This window comes from Heloderma suspectum, chromosome 1 (assembly GCF_057233095.1).
Source record: "Heloderma suspectum isolate Gila_16-S chromosome 1, 16-S_ref, whole genome shotgun sequence".
Taxonomy (NCBI): domain Eukaryota; kingdom Metazoa; phylum Chordata; class Lepidosauria; order Squamata; family Helodermatidae; genus Heloderma; species Heloderma suspectum.
In genome coordinates, this window is record NC_139458.1 from 111,131,303 (window position 1) to 111,154,689 (window position 23,387).

A 23,387-nucleotide genomic window follows, 5' to 3' on the forward strand; every position below is an offset into this window, starting at 1 on the left:
TTTCCTAAATTCAGGCTTTGCGATTAATTAACTTAATGAGGCTTTCCTTCAAAGGATGCCAATACATAGGGCAAAATCCCATATTGAATATTTAGCCTGACAATAGTTTTTGTGTTTTACATTTCTGTTTTACTTCCCATTGGCAAACAAATTGCCTCTGTCCCAGGGGCTGTGTGTTTGTCATTTCAATGGGAAGAAAAAGATTCTCACATGCCCGGTAGGAAACCACATTCTTATGGCTCTCAGGCCCAGTTTATATGTGATGCTGGCCACAGGTAACATCCTTAGTGTAAACATTTCATACGCATACCATCACATTTAAAAACACTACGTTTGCTGGCCCTTTTTTTTTTACTACACCAGCAGTGCTGCCACCCAGGCTATTGACCACTGGCATGTTTAACAACCCAGATTGACAAATGCTACACACAAACTGCACATGGTAAGTTCTTTTAATCATGATGGGGTGTGCATGGAATGTGTATACAGGTAAGAGCTTTACCTGTAGTCCTTATCATGTACAAATTGGACCTTAAGACTGCAGGCTATAGTAAGAGAAGATTTCAGAAAAGCCAGTTTGTATTGCTACCTCTGGATATTCCTTCGGAGTGTGTGTGCGTTTTGGATGTGTGGGTGTGTATTTACATTAATTATTGCCTTTATCCTTTTAAGGGTATCTCAGAAAAAAATCTCAAGTAGTCTAGAAGACTTGCAAAGTGAATCCCTGGAAAAGGTTGGCTCAAATAACTTTTCAATAATACATATGTATTGCATGTGTCTGTATATCCAAGGCCCAGCGTATAGTAATTCTACTTTTGTTCTTTCCTTGAGTTTTGGATCAAAGAAATTAAAGATGAGAATTATCTGTATTACAGATCAGCCAAATCTATATTCTATTGCACCACTTATAACAAAGGGAAACTAACTACACTGAAAGTATTCTGACCAATATGTCTATGTAATGCAAGTCAGAATCTTGATGAACTAGCAAACTACACATTCATTCAATTTGAAGGTAATAGAATGGTGTAATAGTATTCAGAGGCTATGTGGTTAACCTCAAAATGACTTCCACTGTTTCTCCAGCATGTTTTCTTTGAACTTTTCATTTTGTGCTATTTTGTAGTATTGTGTATGGCGAATGAATGAAGGAATAACTTCTCTAGTTATTCTAGAATTCAATGGTCTATTTTCTCCTTCTTCTGTGTATTCTGATTGTTCTTCTGGGATATATAATTTGAATGTGCATATACCTGACTGAGAAGCTGTTTTGTCCCAACACAACCACAATAGCTTGCACTTTGAGCCAAACACTGAGAATGATACAGTGCTACACATTGCTGAATGTAAGGCCAGTTGAGCAAATAATTTTACAACCTGGTTCAATTTGAACACATGAATTTGAGGAATGGCAGAAACTCAAATGCTTTGCTTACATGCACAAAGGTTGTACTCTTGAGCGCTCGCAGCCTTGGTACTCTTAGGCCAAAACAATGCATAGGTGCACATCAGCATTGTTACTGACATGGCCCATTTACATTAAGCTTAGTTAAAATATTTCATAGCAGCAGTATTTATTCTGCGGAGCCCTGGGATTCTACCTTCAGTGAGATAATCAGTAAAGGTGGACAAGTGTGCCTTAAAGACAGTTTGCCTACAATTCATGACCTTTCCCTGCAGTTCACAGGGAGGTGTTATATGAACTCTTCATTCACATATGGCCTTTTAGCTTCCCAACACTCTACATGTGTGCATTGTAGAATCTTTTTTACAACTTGCAAGATGTTCGTTTGGAAAGGGTTAGATAGTTTTTGAAAACTGCTGTCCCATAGTGACTCTAATTGTAGGCCCAACAATGTAACCAAATTTTCAGTGAATTTGTTCTGCTACCCATAACACAGATTCACTTTGATAAAGTGGCCTATGTAACCACATTTGAAAAAGTGGATATACTTATACAAGCAGAATGGTTGCAGCATCTCTACATGCTTAAGATGCTATTTAAATGTTGAATCCAATGTGGATGAGCTAAATGAAATAATACATGTTCCTTACCCCTCGAGTTCAAAGGGGAAATACTGGGCATTTCAGACTGATGTACCTTGTTGCTCTGCAGGTATGCACTGGGTAGAAGTTGCATCCAGTGCATGTTGGTGCAGTGAACTTGGGGTGAGTGGGATACTGTTCCCCAACATGCATTGAATATACTCACTTTGGCAAATGTGAATAATCCACAGTTGTGCAGTCATTCCTTACTGATCAATTATTGTAGTGAAATAATTGGTTAAATAGCTGTTTTATATCCCAGAACTTGAAGGTACTTGCTTAGATTCAGTACACTGCCTGTAGAAGTCACTGGCACAAATGCAGTTGACTTCAGTAGAAGCTGGATTTGGCTTGTATTTCTAGACTGAGAGAGAATGAGAGATGCACGCTAATATTGGTGTGACATGACACTGTATATTGAGGAGAAAATAAACCTGCTGTTATTCTTACAGATCATCACTAGAGATCAGACTAAAAATGCCACGTTGTGTTTACACTAACATTTTGTTTGTTACTTTCTCTCCCTCACACTATGAAATTGTCCTTCCTGCAACTTCATAGCATGTAGATGGGAAACCAGTAGAACGTGATATAGAACAAGAGGTATATTAACTCCATTTTAACATTTCCATTCTGAAAATCATTATTTTATGGTGCGGTTATTTTTATCCTCTTTGTTTTCCTTTGAATGTATGTCTGTAAGTAATTCATATACTGGTGGTTTGAGCAAACTAGTTAAGGCTTCAGTTTTTGCTTTTGTGTAACAGATACTTTAACTTAAGTTCAGACTTCAAAGAAAATTTGTCTTGGTTAGTAGAACAGGGGAAGCTGGATGAAGGTATGTCAAACTGCTTGTGTGACTGTATATTAAGACATCATTCCTTGATTTCCCACTCAGTAGAATGATAAGAGTTGGGAGAAACAAAAGGGCCATATAGGCTACTCACCACCAGTCAAAGTGGCAAGACTGTCCATTCCCCGTGGCTCCAAAGAACACAGGTGACCATGTACTAAAAGCAGTAGGCAGGCATCCTGGAGAAAGCTTCTAAGCAATTGTGAGCCTAGTGACATGTTTAGATTACAGTCCAATAGGTGGTGATATATTTCATTTAATTATATCAATAGTGATTCAAAAAGGAGCATGGAAGCATAAACCAATGCATGCTGTTTGTGGCATACAAAAAAAGTGTATGTGACATGCTATCTGCCACCGTTTTCACCATTCTGAATTTTACAGCTGTCAGATCCTGCTCGCTCATACATTCCATCCTTCCTTTCAGATGAAGGCCATACCCTACCTCCATACTTTACTTCTGATATCTCTGCTTAGTTGACCAGCCACAACAACTGTAGTCAGTCTGAGTGCATGAGCAAAGCTGCTCTTCTCCCTGGGTATCTTGATACATAAAACGGGGAGCATATCGCTAATGCCTAGTGCCACCATGGGAAACCTATGTATTGTCCAGACATCGACATATTTGAGAAGATACAAGATTTTGATTACTTCTAATTGAAATGAATGCAGTAAACTCCAGAAATTATTTTAAGTCCAGTATTTCTTTATTTATGGCAGAATAAGTCACATGTGAAAAGCAGCAAGTATCAAACCTTGCCAGGAAAGCTCCTTCGGCCGGCACACAATGGTGATAACGGGGCATACAATACACCTGCTTCTCCACATACGTGTCGAGTCAATGGCAACGAGGACAACAGCATACAGAGCCTGAGTATGTACTTCGGGGAGAAGAATAAATTAACTGTGTGAAAATAAAAACATGCCTTGGTGTGATATGCAAATTAGGTTGTAGTTACTTAGAAGTAAACCCTGTGGTGTTGCCAGGAGTAATTAATCAGTGGATTAAAAGGGGAATACTATGTAATTTTCACCTGCATGGCTCTATAAGGTAAAAGGTGGATTTCCTACTTCCCTGGATCTTGGGACGGTTAGCTGCTTGGTCATGTTTATGGTGTAGTCAGTCACATGAACATCAATTAGCATGTACAGAACGATGTCTATATGGGGTTTTACCTGCCCCTGCAAAAGCTAGAATTTGACAATTGCGGGAGGTGCTAAAATTCACTATGTATAATGTTGTCTGTGCATGACGGCCTCTGCTCATAATAGCAACAGCTCACTGTCAGAGCAAACCAGTGGATGCCACACTTGAGAAGGCACTGTAAAAGGGGACATCCACCCTCCGACTGCCTACTTCCAGTTGAACTTTAGGTAATAACCTTGCACATCTGTCTGCAAAGCTATTGCTTAACTATGTTTTGATGCTGCACTGTCATACTAGTTGCAATCCAATGCCGTTTTGTGCTCCTGCACACAGTCTGAAGATTGCAGTTACAGAGATTTTCATTATCCTGAATGGCACAAATTTTGCTGGCACCCATGAACAAGCCACATAGTTCAGTACTGGAATTCCTAAAAGGAGTATGCTACATACTCAGGGAGGTAGCATATCTCTGCTGTTTAATTACAGTGTTGGGAGACCCACTTGAAGGCATAGACCTCTTGAAATAATAAACAAAACTTTTGAATGCATAGGCTCTCCTGGGAAAAGCAAAGCCCTATGACCTCTTTTTATAAATAAAGCTGATAGTTAAGCCTACAGAATCAGCAGGATGGGTTTAAAAAAACACCACCACATTTTACTGGGATTGGTTTCTATTTAAGTGAGAAATAGAACATTCCTTTATTTTATTCTTTGTACTGTCTAGCTTTGGACTGCTTCATAAGAACAGGGTTTTTTTTAAAAAAAAATACATAATACATTATGAATCCTTTTTAAAAATTACTGTTCTCGCTGTAAAACATTTTGATATATAGCGGGTTTAACCCTAAACATTTAGTTTCATCTGCTTTGTTACCTTGCTTCCTGTCAATTCTTTATTTCCTGCCTTTGGATGTTTACTTTCTTTGCTTCTCTATAACCTTGTTTTGCTTGAATTTTCCATCATCTTTGCTTCTTCATGTGGCTTTCTGGTTCTTGGATGATTGAAGACCGCATCAGGAGTGTCAGTGCACCAATATTAGGTACTGTATACCTAGTGAATGTGCAGCTTTTACGCTAGCGATGAATTTAGGATTTTTTCAGTATTTCTTGATTGAAAATACAAATTACAGACAGTGGTCTACATAAGGCTTGATTTATAATTCTGAAAGGAAAAGCCCATTTTTTTTCCTTCTAAAGAGAGCAATCCTATGGTCCCGAGGAGGTTGTCCCAGGGGCCATAGGATATCGTAGATTTCCTCCTCTGAGGGTAGAAAAAGAGGCAAAAACCTCCATGGTGACTTCCTTCCCAAGGTTGGAACACCAACCTGGAGGTGGGGATGGGTGTGTTGGATGGAGAGGAAGCAGCTGTGAACCTACAGCCCTCCCAGCCCCCAACCATATCACCAACATGGCAATACATTTAAATGAACAAAAATAACCTGTGGAGGGGAAAAATGTTTTTAGAAAGACTCTTCCGCCATGCTGGCAAAAGCCCAGAGATTCCAATATCAGAGTGCTCAAAGAGCATAGGATTGCTCTCTAAGATGAAATTTAGACAGACTGTATCAGATTTTGATCTCTAAACTAGTCTGTGGGAATCATGTATTCCAACTCATACTGATTCTTATTGATGATAGGTGTAATTGAAACCCCCATCTAATACTTTGGAAGCAAATTTTTTATAATGGGGAGAGGGAGTCAAAAATGCTCCTTATTTTTGCCATTTAATTATGCAAAAAGAAAAAAACTTCTTAAGCAATTTGTTTCTACTAAAATATTTTGTACAGGTACTACCATGGAGTCTTACGACTCCAGTGCCATAGAAAATTGCATCCTTTTGAAAATCTATCCTGTATTCATGGTACAAATCAGATGAATATTACCAATCCACAGTTTTCTGGTAAATCTGTCCAAAAGATGTCCTCTAACAGTTAATGGAACCCCAGTGTATAAATTTGAGAGGATACACAGACCCTTATTTCAAGAATGTTGTCCAGTAAAATGTGAGTTACTTAACATTGAGTGAATTAAGGTGCATTAGGGGTTATGGGGGGTGGGGGGGAAGCATTTCCTTTTGCCTGTTTTACTTTGTGGAACCAGGGCTTCATAAATAGTCTCAATGGTGTTTTTGAATCGCAGGGGACTCTGACCATATGGACAGTACAGTTAATTCAGATGACCTTTCACCGTTGTCATCAGGAACAGAATCAGGCGCACAGTCTCCATTATCTCCTGAAAGTAAAAGAAGTCCGAAAGGCATAAAGAAAATATGGGGAAAGTAAGGGCTTTTTGGTACTATGTCTTTTTTAAAAACACACACACACACGAACATTGGAAATTATTGTAGTCCTGATTATATTTAAAATTTCTTGCATTTTTATGTCAAAGCAGCATCTTGCATTTTAATGCCTGGTGGCCGTTTATTTTTAATTTCTCCAAAAAGAATACGCAGGACTCAGTCTGGGAATTTCCCTGGAGATGATCTGGGCTTGGTTGAATTTCGAAGAGGTGGCCTCCGGGCAACAGCTGGTCCTAGATTGTCTCGGTCAAAGGAAACCAAGGGGCAGAAGAAGTAAATGCTGATTGCTTGCTTTTTCCTGTAGCATTGTTAAATATTGCCTAGTGAAACATCTTGCACTGGTTTATTGACTGTTGTCCAGAGAACTACACTACTTACCTTGTAACTGTGCAGCAACATTTCTTCTTTCTACCATTAATAAAGTACTAGTAATGGCTTACCTGCAATTGCATGGGATAGTTTGAGCTGTGTGGTTGGAAACCTTGATCAGCTCTAATTTCTTATTAACAACTAGCCCATTGTCAGGTGAAACTCATCTGTTACAAGGACACTTAATAGCAGTGTCTGGGGCAGGAATAGGTTTTGTCACCTCCTCCCTCCACACTCTGTCCCAGACTACATTCCATTGACTTGTCCCACAGCAAGTTACCACTGAGAATGGAACTTTTCTCTATTTGCATAGCACTGTCATTCAAGTGACTGACAAATTCTCCTGCATTTGCAACGGGAAGAATCTGTGGTGCAATATGGCCTAGCTACTGTTATGTCATAAACTTCAGTACACCTGCCTACTTCCCCACCTGTCGATTCAACCGTATATCCTTATTTGGGTTCCATTTCTTGGTCATGCTAGTAGAGAGACACCATAGAGGAATTTTCTGGGTGAACTTGGGCAATGCTCACGTTCCTTTAAATAATTAATAATCCAACTCTATCAATGAGCAAAGGCAAATGATGCCTATAAATTTTAAATAATTCACTATCATAGTGAATAGAAGACAGCTCTAAATGGGCAAAGATGCTTTGGAAACCCTCTTTGAATAAGAGGCTGGGTAACTAATGCATCTCTGTGCCCAAACAACATGTGAAAGGGCCAGTTGAGTTGTATCAGGTGGAGGGTATGTTTTCCCACCAGTCCAGCTTCTGGTGCCCAAAGCCTCATGGGATAGAATCCAATGATGTCCTACTGCTGGTGGCCAGCACTGCCAGTTCCTGGTGCACATGCGGCCCGTGCCACCAGTGGCGGTGATGTAGTGCTTCCAGGGGGAAAGCCCCCAACCAACTGGGAATGCAAGTTTTTGGAATGCACAACCTGCCCCTTGTGTTTCCAGTCATTTGGGGGCTTGCCCCTGGAAGCACTACATCACTGCTGCTGGGGTTGGGGCCAGACGTGCACCAGGAATCGGCGGTGCTGGCCACCAGCGGTAGGACGTGGTTGGATCCTACCCATGGCATCTCAGTCTACCCCTGTGAGGCAAGCAATATGTGAAGTTGGGTCCAGTTCTTGCACTGCAATAACCAGCCCCAATCCCCACTTCTCCTTTGTTTTCTGGCAACTGTAGATGGCTCAAGAGCCTCAGTCCCCTTTCACTTAAGTGGCCACCCCCACCCCCACCCCCACATCATAATTACTGTGAAAGTGAGTCTGACAGTTATGGTTTGCAAAGTGTTAGAAATATTATTGTGATGAATAATTATGATAATAATATACTAATCCGAACCTCCGTTCTGATTCTTAGTGATCATAATGCCCCATTTGCCCAATGGGGCACTGAACGAGTTTGTAACTGGCTTGAGGACTTTGGTCTTGGTCAGTATGTCATTTTTGCACGACAGTGGGTATCATCTGGCCACACACTTTTAACAGCAACACCACAGGACATGGAAAAGGTAAGAGTTCTAAAATGTCAGCAGTACCGTTACTGAGGAAAATTCAGAGCAATCACCTAAAAAATAATTAACCATTGCTGGTAAACTAAGGGCATCTCTACACCAGCCTAAAATCCTGCATTTAAAACGGGTCTTTCTGCTTCCGTTTTAAATGCAGGATCACAATTGACTGCCTTTACACGCGTTCCCTTCTCCCCCTCCTGCTTTCGGTTTCTTTGCAGGATAAGGGAAGGCTTCTTTACACAGCAGCCACTTGGTTTGAACTGAGGGAGTGCCTCCCTCCCTCCCTGGCATGTGTGCAAAGGGGGGGGGGGAGTCTTGTTTTTGTAGCTTAACTGTTTTCTCTCGGACCCAATCCTGGGCACTTACTTTGGAGTAAGCCTCATTGAACTCAATGGGACTTGCTTCTGAGTAAACATAAGATCACCCTGTAAGACTGCAACCCTCAAGTAAGGTGTGTTACTCTGCACGCTGTGCATACAGTTAGTGAGCAAGAGGCGGCCTGTGGCAAACCGGTTTTGTGGGATCGGTTCCAGCTTCTTCCTCCTGATGAAGTGGACAAGGTGCTTTCATCGGTATGGTCGACCACCTGCTTACTTGATCCTTGCCCATCTTGGCTCATTATGAGCTGCAGAGAGAGACTGGGTGAGGGGATCAAGGCGGTGGTGAACGCCTCCCTTGAGGAGGGAGTGATGCCATTAGCCCTCAAGGAGGCAGTGATAAGACCGCTCTTAAAGAAGCCCTCCTTGGATCCTCAAGTTTTGAACAACTTTCTCCCAGTCTCAAATCTGCCATTTTTGGGCAAGGTGATTGAGCGGGTGGTGGCGGTGCAGTTGAAGGCACACTTGGAAGAAACTGATTATCTAGACCCATTTCAGTCGGGCTTCAGACCTGGGCATGGGACAGAAACGGCCTTGGTCGCCTTGGTAGATGATATGAGGAGGGCTCTGGATAGGGGTGAATGCTCCTTCCTGGTTCTCCTCGACCTCTCAGCGGCTTTCGATACCGTTGACCATGGTATCCTCCTGGACCGCCTGGAGGGGTTGGGCATTGGGGACACTGTATTGCGGTGGTTCCGGTCCTTCCTCTCCGGCAGGTACCAGAGGGTAGCACTGGGAGAGGAGGTTTCGGACCCGTGGCCACTTACTTGTGGGGTGCCACAGGATTCCATCCTCTCCCCGATGCTATTTAACATCTATGTGAAGCCGCTGGGGGCTATCATCAGGAGGTTTGGGGTGCAGTGTCATCAATATGCAGATGACACGCAGCTCTACCTCTCGTTTAAATCTTCACCAAGATTGGCCGTAGAATCCCTGTCCAAATGTCTGGAGACGGTGAGTGGCTGGATGGGGAGGAATAGGCTGAAGCTGAACCCTGACAAGACCGAGGTACTTTTGGTGGGAGACAAGAGGAGGCTGGGGGATGTTGACCTGGTGTTGAATGGGGTACGGCTACCCTTGAAAGACCAGGTCCGCAGCCTGTGGGTCATTTTGGAATCCCAGCTGTCCGTGGAGGCTCAGGTGTCAGCTGTGAGCCGGACAGCGCTGTATTAACTCCATCTGATACGGCAGCTGCGCCCCTTCCTTCCCGACCATCTGCTCCCATCGGTAGTACATGCCCTGGTCTCCTCTCGTTTAGACTACTGTAATGCGCTCGACGTGGGGTTACCCTTGAAGACGGTTCGGAAACTGCAGCTGGTACAGAACGCGGCGGCTCGTCTGATTAAAGGCAGCCGCCAGCGAGATCACATCACTCCAGTGCTGAAGGAGTTGCACTGGTTACCAGTTGTTTTCCGGGCCAAATTCAAGGTGTTGGTTTTGACCTTTAAAACCCTATATGGTTCCGGCCCAGCCTATCTTAAGGAGCGCCTCCAGCAGCACCAGACAGGCCGCTTAACAAGATCAGCCTCGGATGGCCTTCTCTCTGTCCCATCAGCCAGGACAGCTAGACTGGTGGGGACGAGGGAGAGGGCCTTTTCTGTGGTGGCCCCCACTCTGTGGAACTCCCTCCCTAGGGAACTCCGTCATGCCCCCTCTTTAATGAGCTTCCGTCGTGCATTAAAAACGCTGTTGTTCAAGCAGGCATTTGGGGTGGGTTAGGGTATTTTAGAAAATGTTTTTATTGTAGAATTTTATTGTTTTAAACTGTTTTTATTGTATGTTGTGCATCGCCCAGAGTGGCTGGGTGACCAGCCAGATGGGCGATTAATAAATTTAATAATAAATAAATAAATAAAATAAAGTAAGCCCCACTGAACTTAATAGGGTGCTCTGAAAAATCAGAGGACGTTGCTTCTGAGCTTAGTGGGGTGGGGGATCAGATGTGTCTCCCTTCGTTGCAGGGAGGCATTTTACCCTCTTCTCCCTCCAACTGAGAAATGCAGAGGCAGGAGACGCAATTGGCAGGCGATTCTTGCCCTCGTGCCTTCCTTCCTCTGACCACACCCACAACAACAGAAAACAAACACCCACAGCAGGCAGACAGAGCAGGTTCTTCTGCTATTGGAGAATTTCACAGGGAGGTCATGGCGCTCCTGTTCTGTGGGCTGGAAAAAATACCCCATTTTTTCTGTTTGAGGTAAACACTGGATAGGTGGGAGGAAACAGTGGAATAACAACTGGACACCGACAGCATCATGTAATGGACCTGCACAATTCAGTGAGCGAGCAACCATGAACGTGCAATAAACTTGAGATCCCCTCAGAATGGTATACAGTATTTTTTAAAGATGCAAAATACATCATTGGTCACCAGCAGCCTGCTGTGTAGATAATGATTGTATTATCTCCCCCAAAGTATCAGACAATGGCCTTGACAGACCTCTAAGAGAAGTGAGGAGCAGTTGCATAAAGTGGTCTCTACATGGTCTTTGCTCTTAAGGAAAGCTAGCCTTTTGTCTTGGCCGCTTATAGAGATCATGCTGGGACATTGATAGAGGGCCAGAATAAGTGGTCCGGCTGTCAAATACAGCTGCTAGTTCAAGCAGCACAATTGCTTTTGGGAACCTTAACTTTGAAATATAGGCGTTCTGTCTGTACGAGTGCCAAGTTGGCAGGCACTGTTTTAATGATCGTTACTACTGTCCTTTATAGGAATTAGGAATAAAGCAACCTTTGCACAGGAAGAAATTGGTTTTGGCAGTTAAAGCTATAAATACAAAACAAGATGATAAGTCTGCACAGCTAGATCATATCTGGGTGACACGTAAGTATTTGAAATAGTAAAAGTTAATTTAAACGGATGTTGGTGAGCTTTTTTGTCCACTTCACATTTTGTAGAAGTTAATTTTGGTTTTACTTTCAGGAGTGAATGGGAAAGGAAATATTCAAATTGAATTTCATCTTCAGAAATTTCCAGTTTACCTTGAGATCATCAGAATATAGGGGATCAAAGTTGGGGTTTTATTTCCATTTTGTCAATATGCTTTCCTAGAGTAGCCACAAGCTCAGTAGCAAAATCAACAGAGTCGTTGTTGTCTTAAAGACTAACAAGTTTCTTCTGGCATAAGCTGTCCTGGACACTGTCGACTTCATCAGATTCATGAAGTGTTAACTTCAAATTGACAGGTTTATATACACATAGTGTGGGGGCGGGTAGAGAAAGATGTAAACTGTGTTGTCAGAGGGAAGTGACAGGCAAAAAGTACAGAGGCTGAAGATTACCTAAACAGTTGCCATTCACAAAGCCTTGCTGAACGATAACACGGAGATCATTGGAATGGTGAGCATATGTAGAGTGAATCTCTTGTTGAACTCTACTTCAGCAATTTTGTATTGATATTTGTAGTGTTATATGGGTTTGTAACCCCTGTGAACTATGATGGAAGCTATCTGCAGTCTTCCTATTTAACTGGCAGTTTTAACAGTGGAACATGGAAATAATTAATTGGAACAGATGAACATATATGGAGTAGGGGTAGGAGTTCATAGAGGAGCATAAACGGTACTATTTTATTCTCCAATGCATAAATCTTTGGGAAATATTTTATTTTATATTATAAACTGTGTGTGTGTTCTGCAGGGTGGCTTGATGATATTGGCTTACCTCAATACAAAGATCAGTTTCATGAATCAAGAGTAGATGGCAGAATGCTGCAATATCTAACTGTGGTAAGATGGCTTGACTACAATCCTAACTTTTAAAATAGAGAAATAGCATTTCCCTCCACTTTGGGGTTGTGGGGAGAGTAGATAAACTATTCTCCCACTGGAATTCCTCTGCTTTTATAATTTTATTTTTGGATTTTTATCAGATAATTGTCTTTAGAATTTGTGTTCCTAATTTGTTCTTATATCAATGCATAAAGTCACATTTTTAAATGATAAAAATAATTGTTCTCCTGTTGATCCTCTAGGTATTTGTAGACCGTGTTTAACCCTTAAGAAACTTTTAAGGGGAACAGTCTATTCAGAGCATTTCCAGGCACTCAGGCTCATTATGCACATGACAATAAATGCAACAAAGGGAGCTTTTTAAAAAAAATTTACTAAAGCTAATTGCTGCACTGGAATGCGGAAGGGGGCAGATTTTGTCAGGACTGTAGGGAAGGGTTAAAGCTCCCTTCTCACACTCTACTGTCCAAATAACCACCCACCACCACTTAGTATTAAATTTAAAAAATGGGCTAAGCTGCATGCTATACATTAAACATAACATGTAGTTTGACTCTCAGGGCGCAATCCTATCCAAAGTCAGATAGGATTTTGTCAGTGCAGGACAGGAGCAGCACAGAGGGGATCTTCCCCTTCATGCTTCAGCTGTCCTGCATTCGTGGCTAGAGAGCCAATTTCGGCTGTCTAGTCGTGGGAAGTTGGAGCAAGGGCGCCGGATGACGCACTGGAAGCGTTGGAAAGGCACTTCTGCCCGCCCTGCCCTGCCCTGCCCCCAGAAATGCCCCATTTTCGCTGCTCCACGCTGTTCTTACGAGTGCGGCGTGCAGGGCCGATCCGCACTGCCTACGAGGCAGCGCAGGAGGGAGTGGAGGTCGGTTCTCATGGAACTGATCTCGGCGCCCGCACTCCAAGGTCACTTCCCAGGAACCAACCTATCCTATGGCTGGCTGTCTAGCCACTGACTAGCGGCCATAGGATTGTATCCTTAGCCTTCCTAATACATGAAACTAAAAATAGCAGGAAATGGATAAACCTGCTTTCAGTCTGGATTGGGGTGAGAAGCAAAGAAGTCTGAAGAGAAGGAAGAACTCCAGACCCCTAGCATTGTAGCAGCCGTATCGGGGGTCAGACTAAGTAGCCTCATGCAGTCTCATGCTTCATGTTCTTGCTGAGCTCTTTCTCCCTTAAATATATTGTTGTAAGCTGACGAGACACAGGAATTCCTTATCTTGTCAAAGGTCATACAATTGTATATCTTGTTCTCTGCTGTTCTCTGCTTATCACGGCTACCCTATAACCCAGTTCTTGTATTATAAACAATGGTGCTAGGAGAAGAAATGTTGAGGACTGCAACCCCACATGGGAGGGAGAGGAGGAGCCGTTTCCTATGTGTCACAATATCTATAAAAACAATGTGCTAATGTAAATCGGGGCTTTTGGCTCTTTGGAAATGATTCCAGCCTTAAGCCCGCGCATTAAATAAAGAATCTCTTTTTCCTTCACTCCGTGGTCTCTCTGACTCTGAGTTCTGCAACAGCATCTTAAACTGATGTCTAGCCTGTCTGTTGCATGCTGGGTTACTCCTCATTTGGACTGACAGCCTTCCCAGGGCCCTTTTGTAAGCCATAGAATCTTCCCTCCATGCCTTTTGTTTCTGTGGTTGTGGGACAAGATTTGTGGAGCCTTGCCCTTTCCCTCACATTATTGGAAGGGCTCTGTAGGTTCTGTCAACTGTAGAATCATAGTAGCCCTCTGATCCAGAAGAGCTTTTCTAGTCCCTTCCCCAAAGGAAAGCAACCCGTTGTTTTTGCAGGGTTCACTTTGTTTTCTCACAATACCAAGTGGGTTGGATCTCAAGTTCTAATCTTCTGTGCTACATAGTAAACAGTTTTTTGACACTGCACACCACTTGACTGGTTTGTCTTGTTTTGCAGAATGACCTCCTCTTTCTCAAAGTCACAAGCCAACTGCATCATCTCAGTATTAAGTGTGCCATTCACGTGCTCCATGTGAACAATTTCAACCCCCACTGCCTACGTAGGAGGCCAGCAGATGAGGTGAAAAAGAAACCATCCCTATATTGACTGTTGCTTCCTAGAGTTATGCTTGTTTATCCCATATGAAAAAGCATGTGTGGAAGAACATTAATGGAAGAACATTAAGGCACTTTACAGCCTTTTGTTCCCAGAGCATGCTCTCCGGTCCCTCCTTGCCCTTGTACGTTCCACTGTTCCCCTTTGGTGATGTGCGGGCCACATGCAAAGAGGCCAGCTCATGAATTATTTGTGAGTGCCTTTGGGGGTCAGTTAGGCATGAGTAGTTCCACTGGCAGACTAGACTCCTTCCACATCAGAAGATCTATCCATGTGGAACAGGTTCTTTTCTGAAGTGAAATGGATGTGCACCATCATGTTGTACTGTGCTAAGTACACAGGGAGATATGAGTATGCCAGTCAGCTACATCACAGATTTTGGGGAAATAACTGATTACATAGGAGAATTATTTTAATAACAGTATCCAGCTGGGGAGATAGAAATAGTAAATGGACAAATAATCTCTCTGTATTTAACTGTGAATATATGTGTGTATCTTTTTCCCAACACAGAATAACATTTCACCTTCTGAAGTAGTTCAGTGGTCCAATCACAGGGTGATGGAATGGCTCAGATCTGTAGATCTGGCAGAATATGCACCAAACCTTCGAGGAAGTGGAGTTCACGGTGGCCTCATTGTAAGAAACTAGATATGGAATTTTGTTTACATTTTTTTTTAAAGTAAAAACTAGATACATTTTCCAAAGCATTTTTCAAACTTGAACCATAGACTTAATTTCTATGGGCTGAAGAAAAAGAAAATGTATTGGTTATTATAGGAAATGTGTTCATTGATCAGTGAGTGTTTTATGAAAGATAAACTGGGCAACTTTTATCTTTACATTTTATAAATGATCTTGTGTAACAAGCTAGTTCCCCAGTCTTTGGCATTTAATATGTGGATCTATAAAGCTGAAATTAAAGAGCGGAAATTACTTTCAAGTCAACGATTCATAAAGTGTCAACCAAGTCTCTCAATGAATGCATGCTATATCAGGCGTCTGCCAGAGAGAACAAATTGTCTTTCAATATGGAACATCCTTAACATCAGAAAAGTAAAATGGCTTACGCTAAAGATGAACAATTATAATAATTAAAGTAATGATGCCCTTGGCAGCAGTTCCTATGGAGAGTATTTTCGATTCTTAGCTTTCTATTTAAAAAGAACAAAAAAGTGACTATCCTACGCTAATGTTAGTTCTGCGAACTGCCTCTTAGAAATTATCTGTCATGTGAGTCTGTGCTGTCAAAGTATGCTCATCTGAAATGACTTTCATAGCTGGGTCTGATGGCCAAACAGCTTATGGGCATATATGCCCTGATCCAGAGACCCCTATAACTTTGAACGTGCGCTCTGGTTGGCACAGCATTCTCCATTATTCCAAAGGATGGGGTAGATCTTCATCTGTGAAGGAAAATACACACAGTTCTGCTCCCTCCATTAGAACGAATGAGGAAGTAGTTACAGGCAGCAAACTCCTGACTTGGATTCCTGCATTGAGCAGGGGGTTGGACTCGATGGCCTTGTAGGCCCCTTCCAACCCTACTATTCTACTATTCTATTCCATTTCCCAGAACATATTGCTTCTCTCTTTCTTCAGATCCCTTCTTGGTGACTCTAGAGAGGATTGAGAGGCTCGGCCAATATTAATGTAGCTTGTGTGTGTGTGCTTTTATAACCGCTATTACTCATATTCATCTCTTCTTACTCTTGCCTCTTCCTTCCTTTTTCTCCTCTATTCTACATCCCCCCCGCCCGCATTTATATTGTAAGATCCATGAGGCAGAGGCCTGTGTTTTTTGTTGGAGTTTTGCTTATTTGTGAAGCGCCATACTTTTCAAATGAATCACTATATACAATATTGGGTTGGATCCAGGTTATGCCTTCCACCTACAGGAGGGGCCTCTTCCTTCCAACACCACAGCTCACTCCCTTCAGCAGGGTTCCCCAACCTTATGTGCAGCATTTTCAAGGGACTGTGTAGGGAGAAAGGGGCAGGGATGTCTGTTTCTGCTGTCCCAGTTGTACATACCTAAATCTGGAACCAGTCCATTGGCTTGGGTCCTAAGTTCCCGTGAGCAAAACTCCACTTACAAGATGCTCCCACTGATAGAAGGGGTGGGGTGAGGGAGATTTTCGACTATTCCCACTGTAGCCACCCAATCAGCTCTGTAGAGTTGAAGGAACTTTGGACAGTGTGGGAGGTGGCACTGAGGGCTGCAGGGCGAAGAGGTAATCACCCCCTCACCCACCAGTGGGAGCCTCTGCTGAATACTGTTTGTAGAAGGAACCCTTTCTGTTTTGCAGAAGGGCAACTCAGGAGCCAAGCCATTTTATTAATATGCTATGATTACATGGAAATTTAATTTTTATTGTGCATTCTAGCCCTGTGGATCTGGAACTGCAGGCTTCATGCATAGTTATGCCTATAACCACCCAAAACAGATGTTTGTTGCGAGAGCCCACAAGGAGTGCTACTGAAAATTACAGATTAATGTTAAGTTAATACGGCTGATGGAAATAGATTATAATGGTTAACAGATGAGATAATGCATAGAGTAATTAAAACACCCAGAATTCAAAACAGCTTTTTGAATGCCTAATTACTTAGGGGCCATGTATAAAGCTCTGTGTATGTGGCTGTTTCCAACAGATCCTTGAACCTCGTTTTAACGGTGATACTCTGGCAATGCTACTCAACATTCCACCTCAAAAGACGCTGCTAAGACGCCACTTAACCACTAACTTCAATGTGCTTATTGGACCAGAGGCACAGCAAGAAAAAAGGGAAATAATGGAATCTACAGCCTACACACCTCTGACTACCACTGCTAAAGTCCGGGTAGGCTGCACAGTGATAATAGAACCATTCAGAAATATGGTGGGGTTCCTGGTTGGTGATTTAAAAGCCAGTCTTCCCAAGAGTTGTTTTTTGTTTTAATCTCTCAGAAGCCCAGGCTGTATCTTCACCACAAGCCTGTTTCAATAATGGTCACGGCTTACTGCAAAGAATCCTGGGAAGTCTAGCTTGGTGAGGATGCTGCCATCTTATGTTCCCCAAATGTGAGGGTATGGCTGTGGCTGTTAAAAAGAAGGGCATAACTGCAAGCCTACACACAATGGGTTGGATCCAGCTTCTTTTCCATTGGCTGGAGCATTCCTTGAGCAGAGTTCTTCTCAGAATGCTCCTGCAGGGCTGAGGCAATCTTCACCAATTCCACCCTCTGTCTGCAGCTCCTCGCACCACCTCCCGCACTGTTCCAGAGGGTCTCCCAACCCTCCAGAGCAGATTGGAGGAACATTGGGGCCTGCAGGAGAGGGAAAAATATATTAAGCTCCCTGCCTTCTCCATTCTGCCAGTGGTATTCCTCCCCTGATCGGAAGCTTCCGTCCATGGGAGACAGATTCCGGATCCAACCCAGTGATGCATATGTTAAGTCCTACTGGATGTTAGGCACAAGATCACTACTGTTTAAAAATATTTGTTTCTAGTCCACCTGCTGAACTTATGAAACTATGGCTGCAATCCTGCCTACACTTAACTCCCATTGTATATGGTGAGCCTTACCTCTGAGTAAATGTGCATAGGATTGCACTGTAATATCCCTTTGAATGTATCTGTTAAAGGTTGGATTTAGTGTTGATCGAGTTCCGTAATGGGACCCTTGCAGTGTGACTTCCATTTTTTTTCTGAAAGCAGTGCCCTTCCTTGTTTTCCAAATTTTCAAGATGCTTTTTAAAAAAAATAATGGGTTGGTAAGAAGCTTTTGAGTCAGCACTAAGGGGAGCAATTTGGGAAGAAAAGAGGGGGAAGCCCATGGATCTTTATATGTTTCTCTGAAATTAGGACTATTTAACAGTAGCAAACACGGGTCAGCAAAACCACTGATAGAGAACTCTTTACAATTTATAGAACCGTTAAATAACAAAAATAGGTATAGCATGCTGCTGAATGGTAAGTAACAAATCTTTGCACATTCTGTAATTTGGATATACAATATATTTTCCTTCCCCAAGTGGAGATTATTGTACTTAAAATTCTTTATGTATTTAGGTATTTCCTTGCAGCAAATGGCAAGAAGTGTTGAAGTGAGACAGAAAAGAGCAGAAGAGAAATATGCTGTGGTGACAGCATCTTGGAGCTCTAGCACAGTTCACTCCATCCAGGGCTTGCCTGGCTTCTCAGAGATCTATCCTCCTGCTCCTAACTAGCAAATTATTTCAGTAGATGGCTGAACAGCTGCCTCGGTGATGCTGTCGTTGGATGCTGCATTGCAGAATCTGAAGCTTAGCAGGGAGATAGACTAGATGACCTCCACAAAACCATCCCACTCTATGATTTGATGTCTAGCGAGCATAAGGAATTTTAGTTTGAGCCCTAAAAACAATAGACATTATCTTCCTTCTGCTGGCATTGTTGTCTTGAAAAGTGGATAATGGTTCTCCAACCTCATCCCTCTTCAGCAGTCCTAGGCCTGGAAATACCGATAATCTAGGGCTGAGTCAATTGTGCTAAGGCTCTGTCAACCCAACCCCTTTTCTAGGACACATTTCTCACCAAGATGGTAATCAGTTGTGTTTTACAGCGATTATTCCCACTGCAAGAGATCAACAACATTTTCTCCTCTATCCCAACAGACCATTCTCTTCAGAATAAATTTACTAGTAAAGACAAAATTGTCACCTTTCCTTTTTGATGCATTTGTTCAATTTCCTCCAGGAAAGTAAAGAAATCAATGTAAAGTGTTGCAAAATCCATTCCAATTAGTGTTGTAAAGTGTGTGAAAGGTAATTATTGTTTTGAAAGCATATTTGTATTGTATGTGAATCACACTGTTGACATCAGTGTTGTGGCTTCTCCTCCCATTATGTATTTCTCTGACACTGTGCTCTCTCTCTCTCTCCCTCCCTGACTTCCCCTTCATTCTTTTTAGCCAAAGAAACTTGGATTTTCACATTTTGGAAACTTAAGAAAAAAGAAATTTGATGAATCTACAGATTACATTTGTCCTATGGATACAAGTCCAAATATGACCAATGGTACTCAGAAGAGCTATGGTGCATATAAAGCACATAATGCACTCCCCAACAAAGAATTAGAGAAACTAGATCAGGTGGGCAAGGCGGACTGACGTCACTCACCTCTCATCCTCTTCATGCATTCCAGATCTTACAAATAACCTTTTGTTACAAGTTAACTAAAATACATAATGCATCTGCATGGATTTAATGAATGTACTGGGATGAGGATTGAAGAATTTTATATCTTAAAATATCATCTGAATTATCTACCATTTGCAACGATATGGCCTCCTCATCTTGTCATGCCCTTTTTCAGGAATACGAAAAGCTTTACACAATGGTTGTAGGTCAAGTCAAGGCACCCAAAAGCTCCAATCCAGCAAAGGTGCTCTATGTGTACTACTGCTGCAGGGCTGTTTTTTTTTTTTTAATATTCCATAGATACTGCCCAGAGATATTTTTTAATTTTTTATATTAGCTTTTTAATGTAAGCAGTTGCAAAGATGTGTCTATTTTATTCTGAACAGAACAACTGGATTGTATATTTTTAATAAGACATGCTATTTCAGCTGTGCAGTGTCTGCACCCTATTGAATGTATATGACATGTGATAGACCTAACAGTACATCTAAAAAAATGAAAATACAACTTTATCAACAAAACAATAAAAGTTATACCTTGGACAGAAATGTCCACCTTCTTATGTTGTGATTATTCTCCTTGTGATGGAATTATGCCTAAAAAATTGCAGAGTTTGAAGAGATTCTATAAATTGCCATCCCAGTGGTTCCGTATAGAGAAGCATGTGTAAAGTAATTTTTTAAAACCTGAAAAATGGAGCAGTTGGAGCTTGTGAGCTTTCTGCAAGGTACAAGAGCCTGTTGCAAGTTCTATGGATTCTGGTTTCCAAGTCAGAAACGGAATCAGACAAATGGTGGCAAATTGAAAAGACTAATTGCAAAATGTTAATTTTTTCATATGCATGATTCATTACATCTAACACATTTCATTTTTCCTTCATTCAAAATGTAATGTATTGTCTCTGCTTTGTTTTATAATGCAAGTGGCTTGATCATTATGCATTTGGGCCACAATCCTAGGCAACTGTAAAGCAGGTGGGTGAGAGACATTCACAGCCAGAATTGTTTTGAACATTTTTATTTGCAAGTTATTTTAAAAATCCTGTTCCTGAAGCGGTTTCCAATTAAAATAATATGCATCGCATAGCACAGAGCTGCCCACCACATCTCTCTGGCTTTCTGCCCCATTTTCCTGCAGTCTCTCCCATTTCAAACTGATTTAAGAACGTTAAGAGGAGCTATGCTAGATCTCACCAAGGATCTGTCTAATCTTGGGGTCCAATTCCCTACAGTAGTCAATCAGATGCTTCTGGGAAGCTTACAGGCAGAGCAAAACAATGCCATGAAGTAAACTATGGTTAAAGTATGGAATTTCCTTCCTCAGGATGTGATGATGGCCACCAACTTAGTCTGCTTTAAAAGGGGATTAGACAAATTCATGGAAGATAAGGCTGTTGGTATACACTACTTCCAGGATCAGAGGCAGCATCCTTCTAAATGCAGTTACTGAGGAACACAGTGGGAGAGGGCTATTTTCCTCATGTCCTGCTTGTGGGCTTCCCAGAGGCACCTGGTTGGTCACTGGGTGGGAGAAAAAGGATGCTTGACTAGGTAGACCTTTGGTGTGATTCAGTAGGACTCTTATATTATTACTAAGGCAACTGACCAAACTGGTTTACTTATTCAGCTGCCTGAGTAGTTAAAGGAAAAACTTCCAATAGTACTTGCAGCTCCGTGCTGCTTCTCTGTCCTATCCCATGCAATAGCTGTCTAGGAATGTGGCTTTGGAGACTTGTTAAATTTATTTTGAGAACAAAAGCCATTTTGTGTTTAGCAGTTCCTGACATTGGCATTTCATGATATAGCTATTCTATTTCATTTAAAGCAAGAAGGTATCTTGACTTGGTTGAATAACCCTAAGCATTTGCTTGGCAAGTTTACTGAACTCTGAGTAACATCCATGTACCATACCTTAAGTTTCATATTTTGTGTTTGTTTTTAAGTTTGGCAATTTAAAAAAAATCAGTGTAGTTCCTCACAGACACAGGGGCACAAATGAAACTCCCCTACTTGCATTTCAGTGCGGGAAGGACCTCTGTACATACAGAGGTAAGGGTAAAGAAAGCAGCCCCAGGCATGAGCCCTTGGGATAAAAAAAAAAAACCCTTGTGGCATTAAACACATGAAATTCTTCAGTTTATTTTTTTCCCCCTAGTATATAGATTTTGGTGACCTTGAAGGCTGATTTGCACAGTACATTTTTAGGTTAGCGTTTGCAGTGTTTGCTGTAAATAAATAAAATCAGGCCAGCTTGAATTTGCAGATGGTGAAGAGGCTGGCTCAATTGTCCACTGCCAACCCATTCAGAGGGCTGTATGTGTGCAGGGGCAAAAGGCCACAAAATCAAACACAGGCTTGCTGCCAGTGTGGGTTTCCAATAACGTAACATGCGCAGGAGAGAGTGGGGAAGAAACAGTCTAATTTTAAAAATCAATACTAAGACCAGTATCCAATGGGGCTCTTCAATCCCGGCCGATTCTCCTGCACCCTGCCAATTGCATTGCACAAACAGTGCCCACCACTTACGCAAGGAAGATTTAGTGCTTCTGGGAGCAACTCGAAACGAGAGGAAATGCTCTTTTCTGGAAGAAGGCAGGTCAATGGAGCTCACAAAAAGGAACTCCACCAACCTGCCTCTTTCTAGAACAGAGTGTTTCCATTTGTTTGGGGGTTTGCGTAAGCAGTGGATCCCTCTAGCGCAATGGAATTGGTGGGATCCACCACATGTGGAACGGAATTGGTGAGGCAGAAGGGAATTGGCAGGGGTCAAAGTGCCCCGTTAGATGCTAGCCTAAAATAGTAATGGATGGACTTAGCCCACTCATTACCAATGGGATGTGCAGGGAGGGGGATGAACCAAGAAATTCATCCCCATTCTTCCCCTCACACAATGGTAATTCAGGGTGGACAGTGAACTGAATAGGTCATTCACATAAATAATAAATCTAGATACCATCTATGTAGCCATGTTTGTGAAGTGAAAGATTTCTGAATAATGAAACTTATATTCAAAGTATGAACAGGGCTTTTTCAATCAATAATGCAGCACTAATGGACATTTGAATTGAATCACACATGCATCTTGAAATGCTTTTAACTAGTGGAAAACACGTGGTCTCTTTTTTGAAATAAATAGGAATGCACCCAAATAATGTATAGGATAGACCCCTTGATGTGTGTTTTTAAAACTTAAGTTGATCCAAAATGAATTCTCTCAACTGACTATTTCTGACCCTACTATCCTGCTACCAGATGGTATGCCCAATGGATTGGGGTCAAATTGATGGGCTGGATCCAGGATCTGTCTTCCATTAACAGAAGGTGCCCCCACCCAATTTTGGGAGATCCTCTCTTCCCACCACATGCACAAGCTCACCCCATTCAGCAGAGATCCCTGAACCTCTGTGTAGGGGTGCTGAAGGGGCTGTAGAATCATAGAATCATAGAATAGTAGGGTTGGAAGGGGCCTACAAGGCCATCGAGTCCAACCCCCTGCTCAATGCAGGAATCCAAGTCAGAGCATCCCTGACAAATGGCTGTCCAGCCTCATCTTGAAGGCCTCCAGTGTGGGAGAGCCCACCACCTCCCCAGGTAATTTTCTTTCCATCATGGGAAAGAAATGGGACGAGGAGGTTAACTTCTGCCAGCCGTGTTGCACACGTCTAAATCTGGATCCAACCCTCTGTGTATGGATAATGTGCAATTTGGAACTATTTCCAGTACTCAGAAGAGAGCAATATAATTGAACTTCATCTTTCTGAAGTTAGCGGCATCTCTCATATT

The 23,387-nt window shown here is 42.2% G+C and overlaps 1 protein-coding gene across 7 annotated transcripts in view; it reads left to right on the forward strand.

Moving 5' to 3' along the window:
* The window catches only part of PPFIBP2 (PPFIB scaffold protein 2), a 163,764-nt gene that overhangs the window by 137,129 nt on the left and 3,248 nt on the right, over positions 1-23,387 (forward strand). For 4 of the 7 annotated variants that reach the window (XM_084853491.1, XM_084853462.1, XM_084853472.1 and 1 more), the window contains 12 exons: positions 673-733; positions 2,608-2,649; positions 3,620-3,773; positions 6,186-6,324; positions 6,490-6,618; positions 8,085-8,235; positions 11,328-11,439; positions 12,256-12,344; positions 14,282-14,404; positions 14,954-15,079; positions 17,096-17,284; positions 19,377-20,167. In XM_084853491.1, coding sequence (XP_084709617.1) covers positions 673-733; positions 2,608-2,649; positions 3,620-3,773; positions 6,186-6,324; positions 6,490-6,618; positions 8,085-8,235; positions 11,328-11,439; positions 12,256-12,344; positions 14,282-14,404; positions 14,954-15,079; positions 17,096-17,284; positions 19,377-19,574 — 1,513 coding nt within the window. In that variant the 3' untranslated portion in view covers positions 19,575-20,167. Of the gene's footprint in view, positions 1-672; positions 734-2,607; positions 2,650-3,619; positions 3,774-5,053; positions 5,087-6,185; positions 6,325-6,489; positions 6,619-8,084; positions 8,236-11,327; positions 11,440-12,255; positions 12,345-14,281; positions 14,405-14,953; positions 15,080-17,095; positions 17,285-19,376; positions 20,168-23,387 lie in introns of those variants that run through there. The other 3 variants (XM_084853481.1, XM_084853510.1, XM_084853454.1) reach the window with 2 other exon arrangements.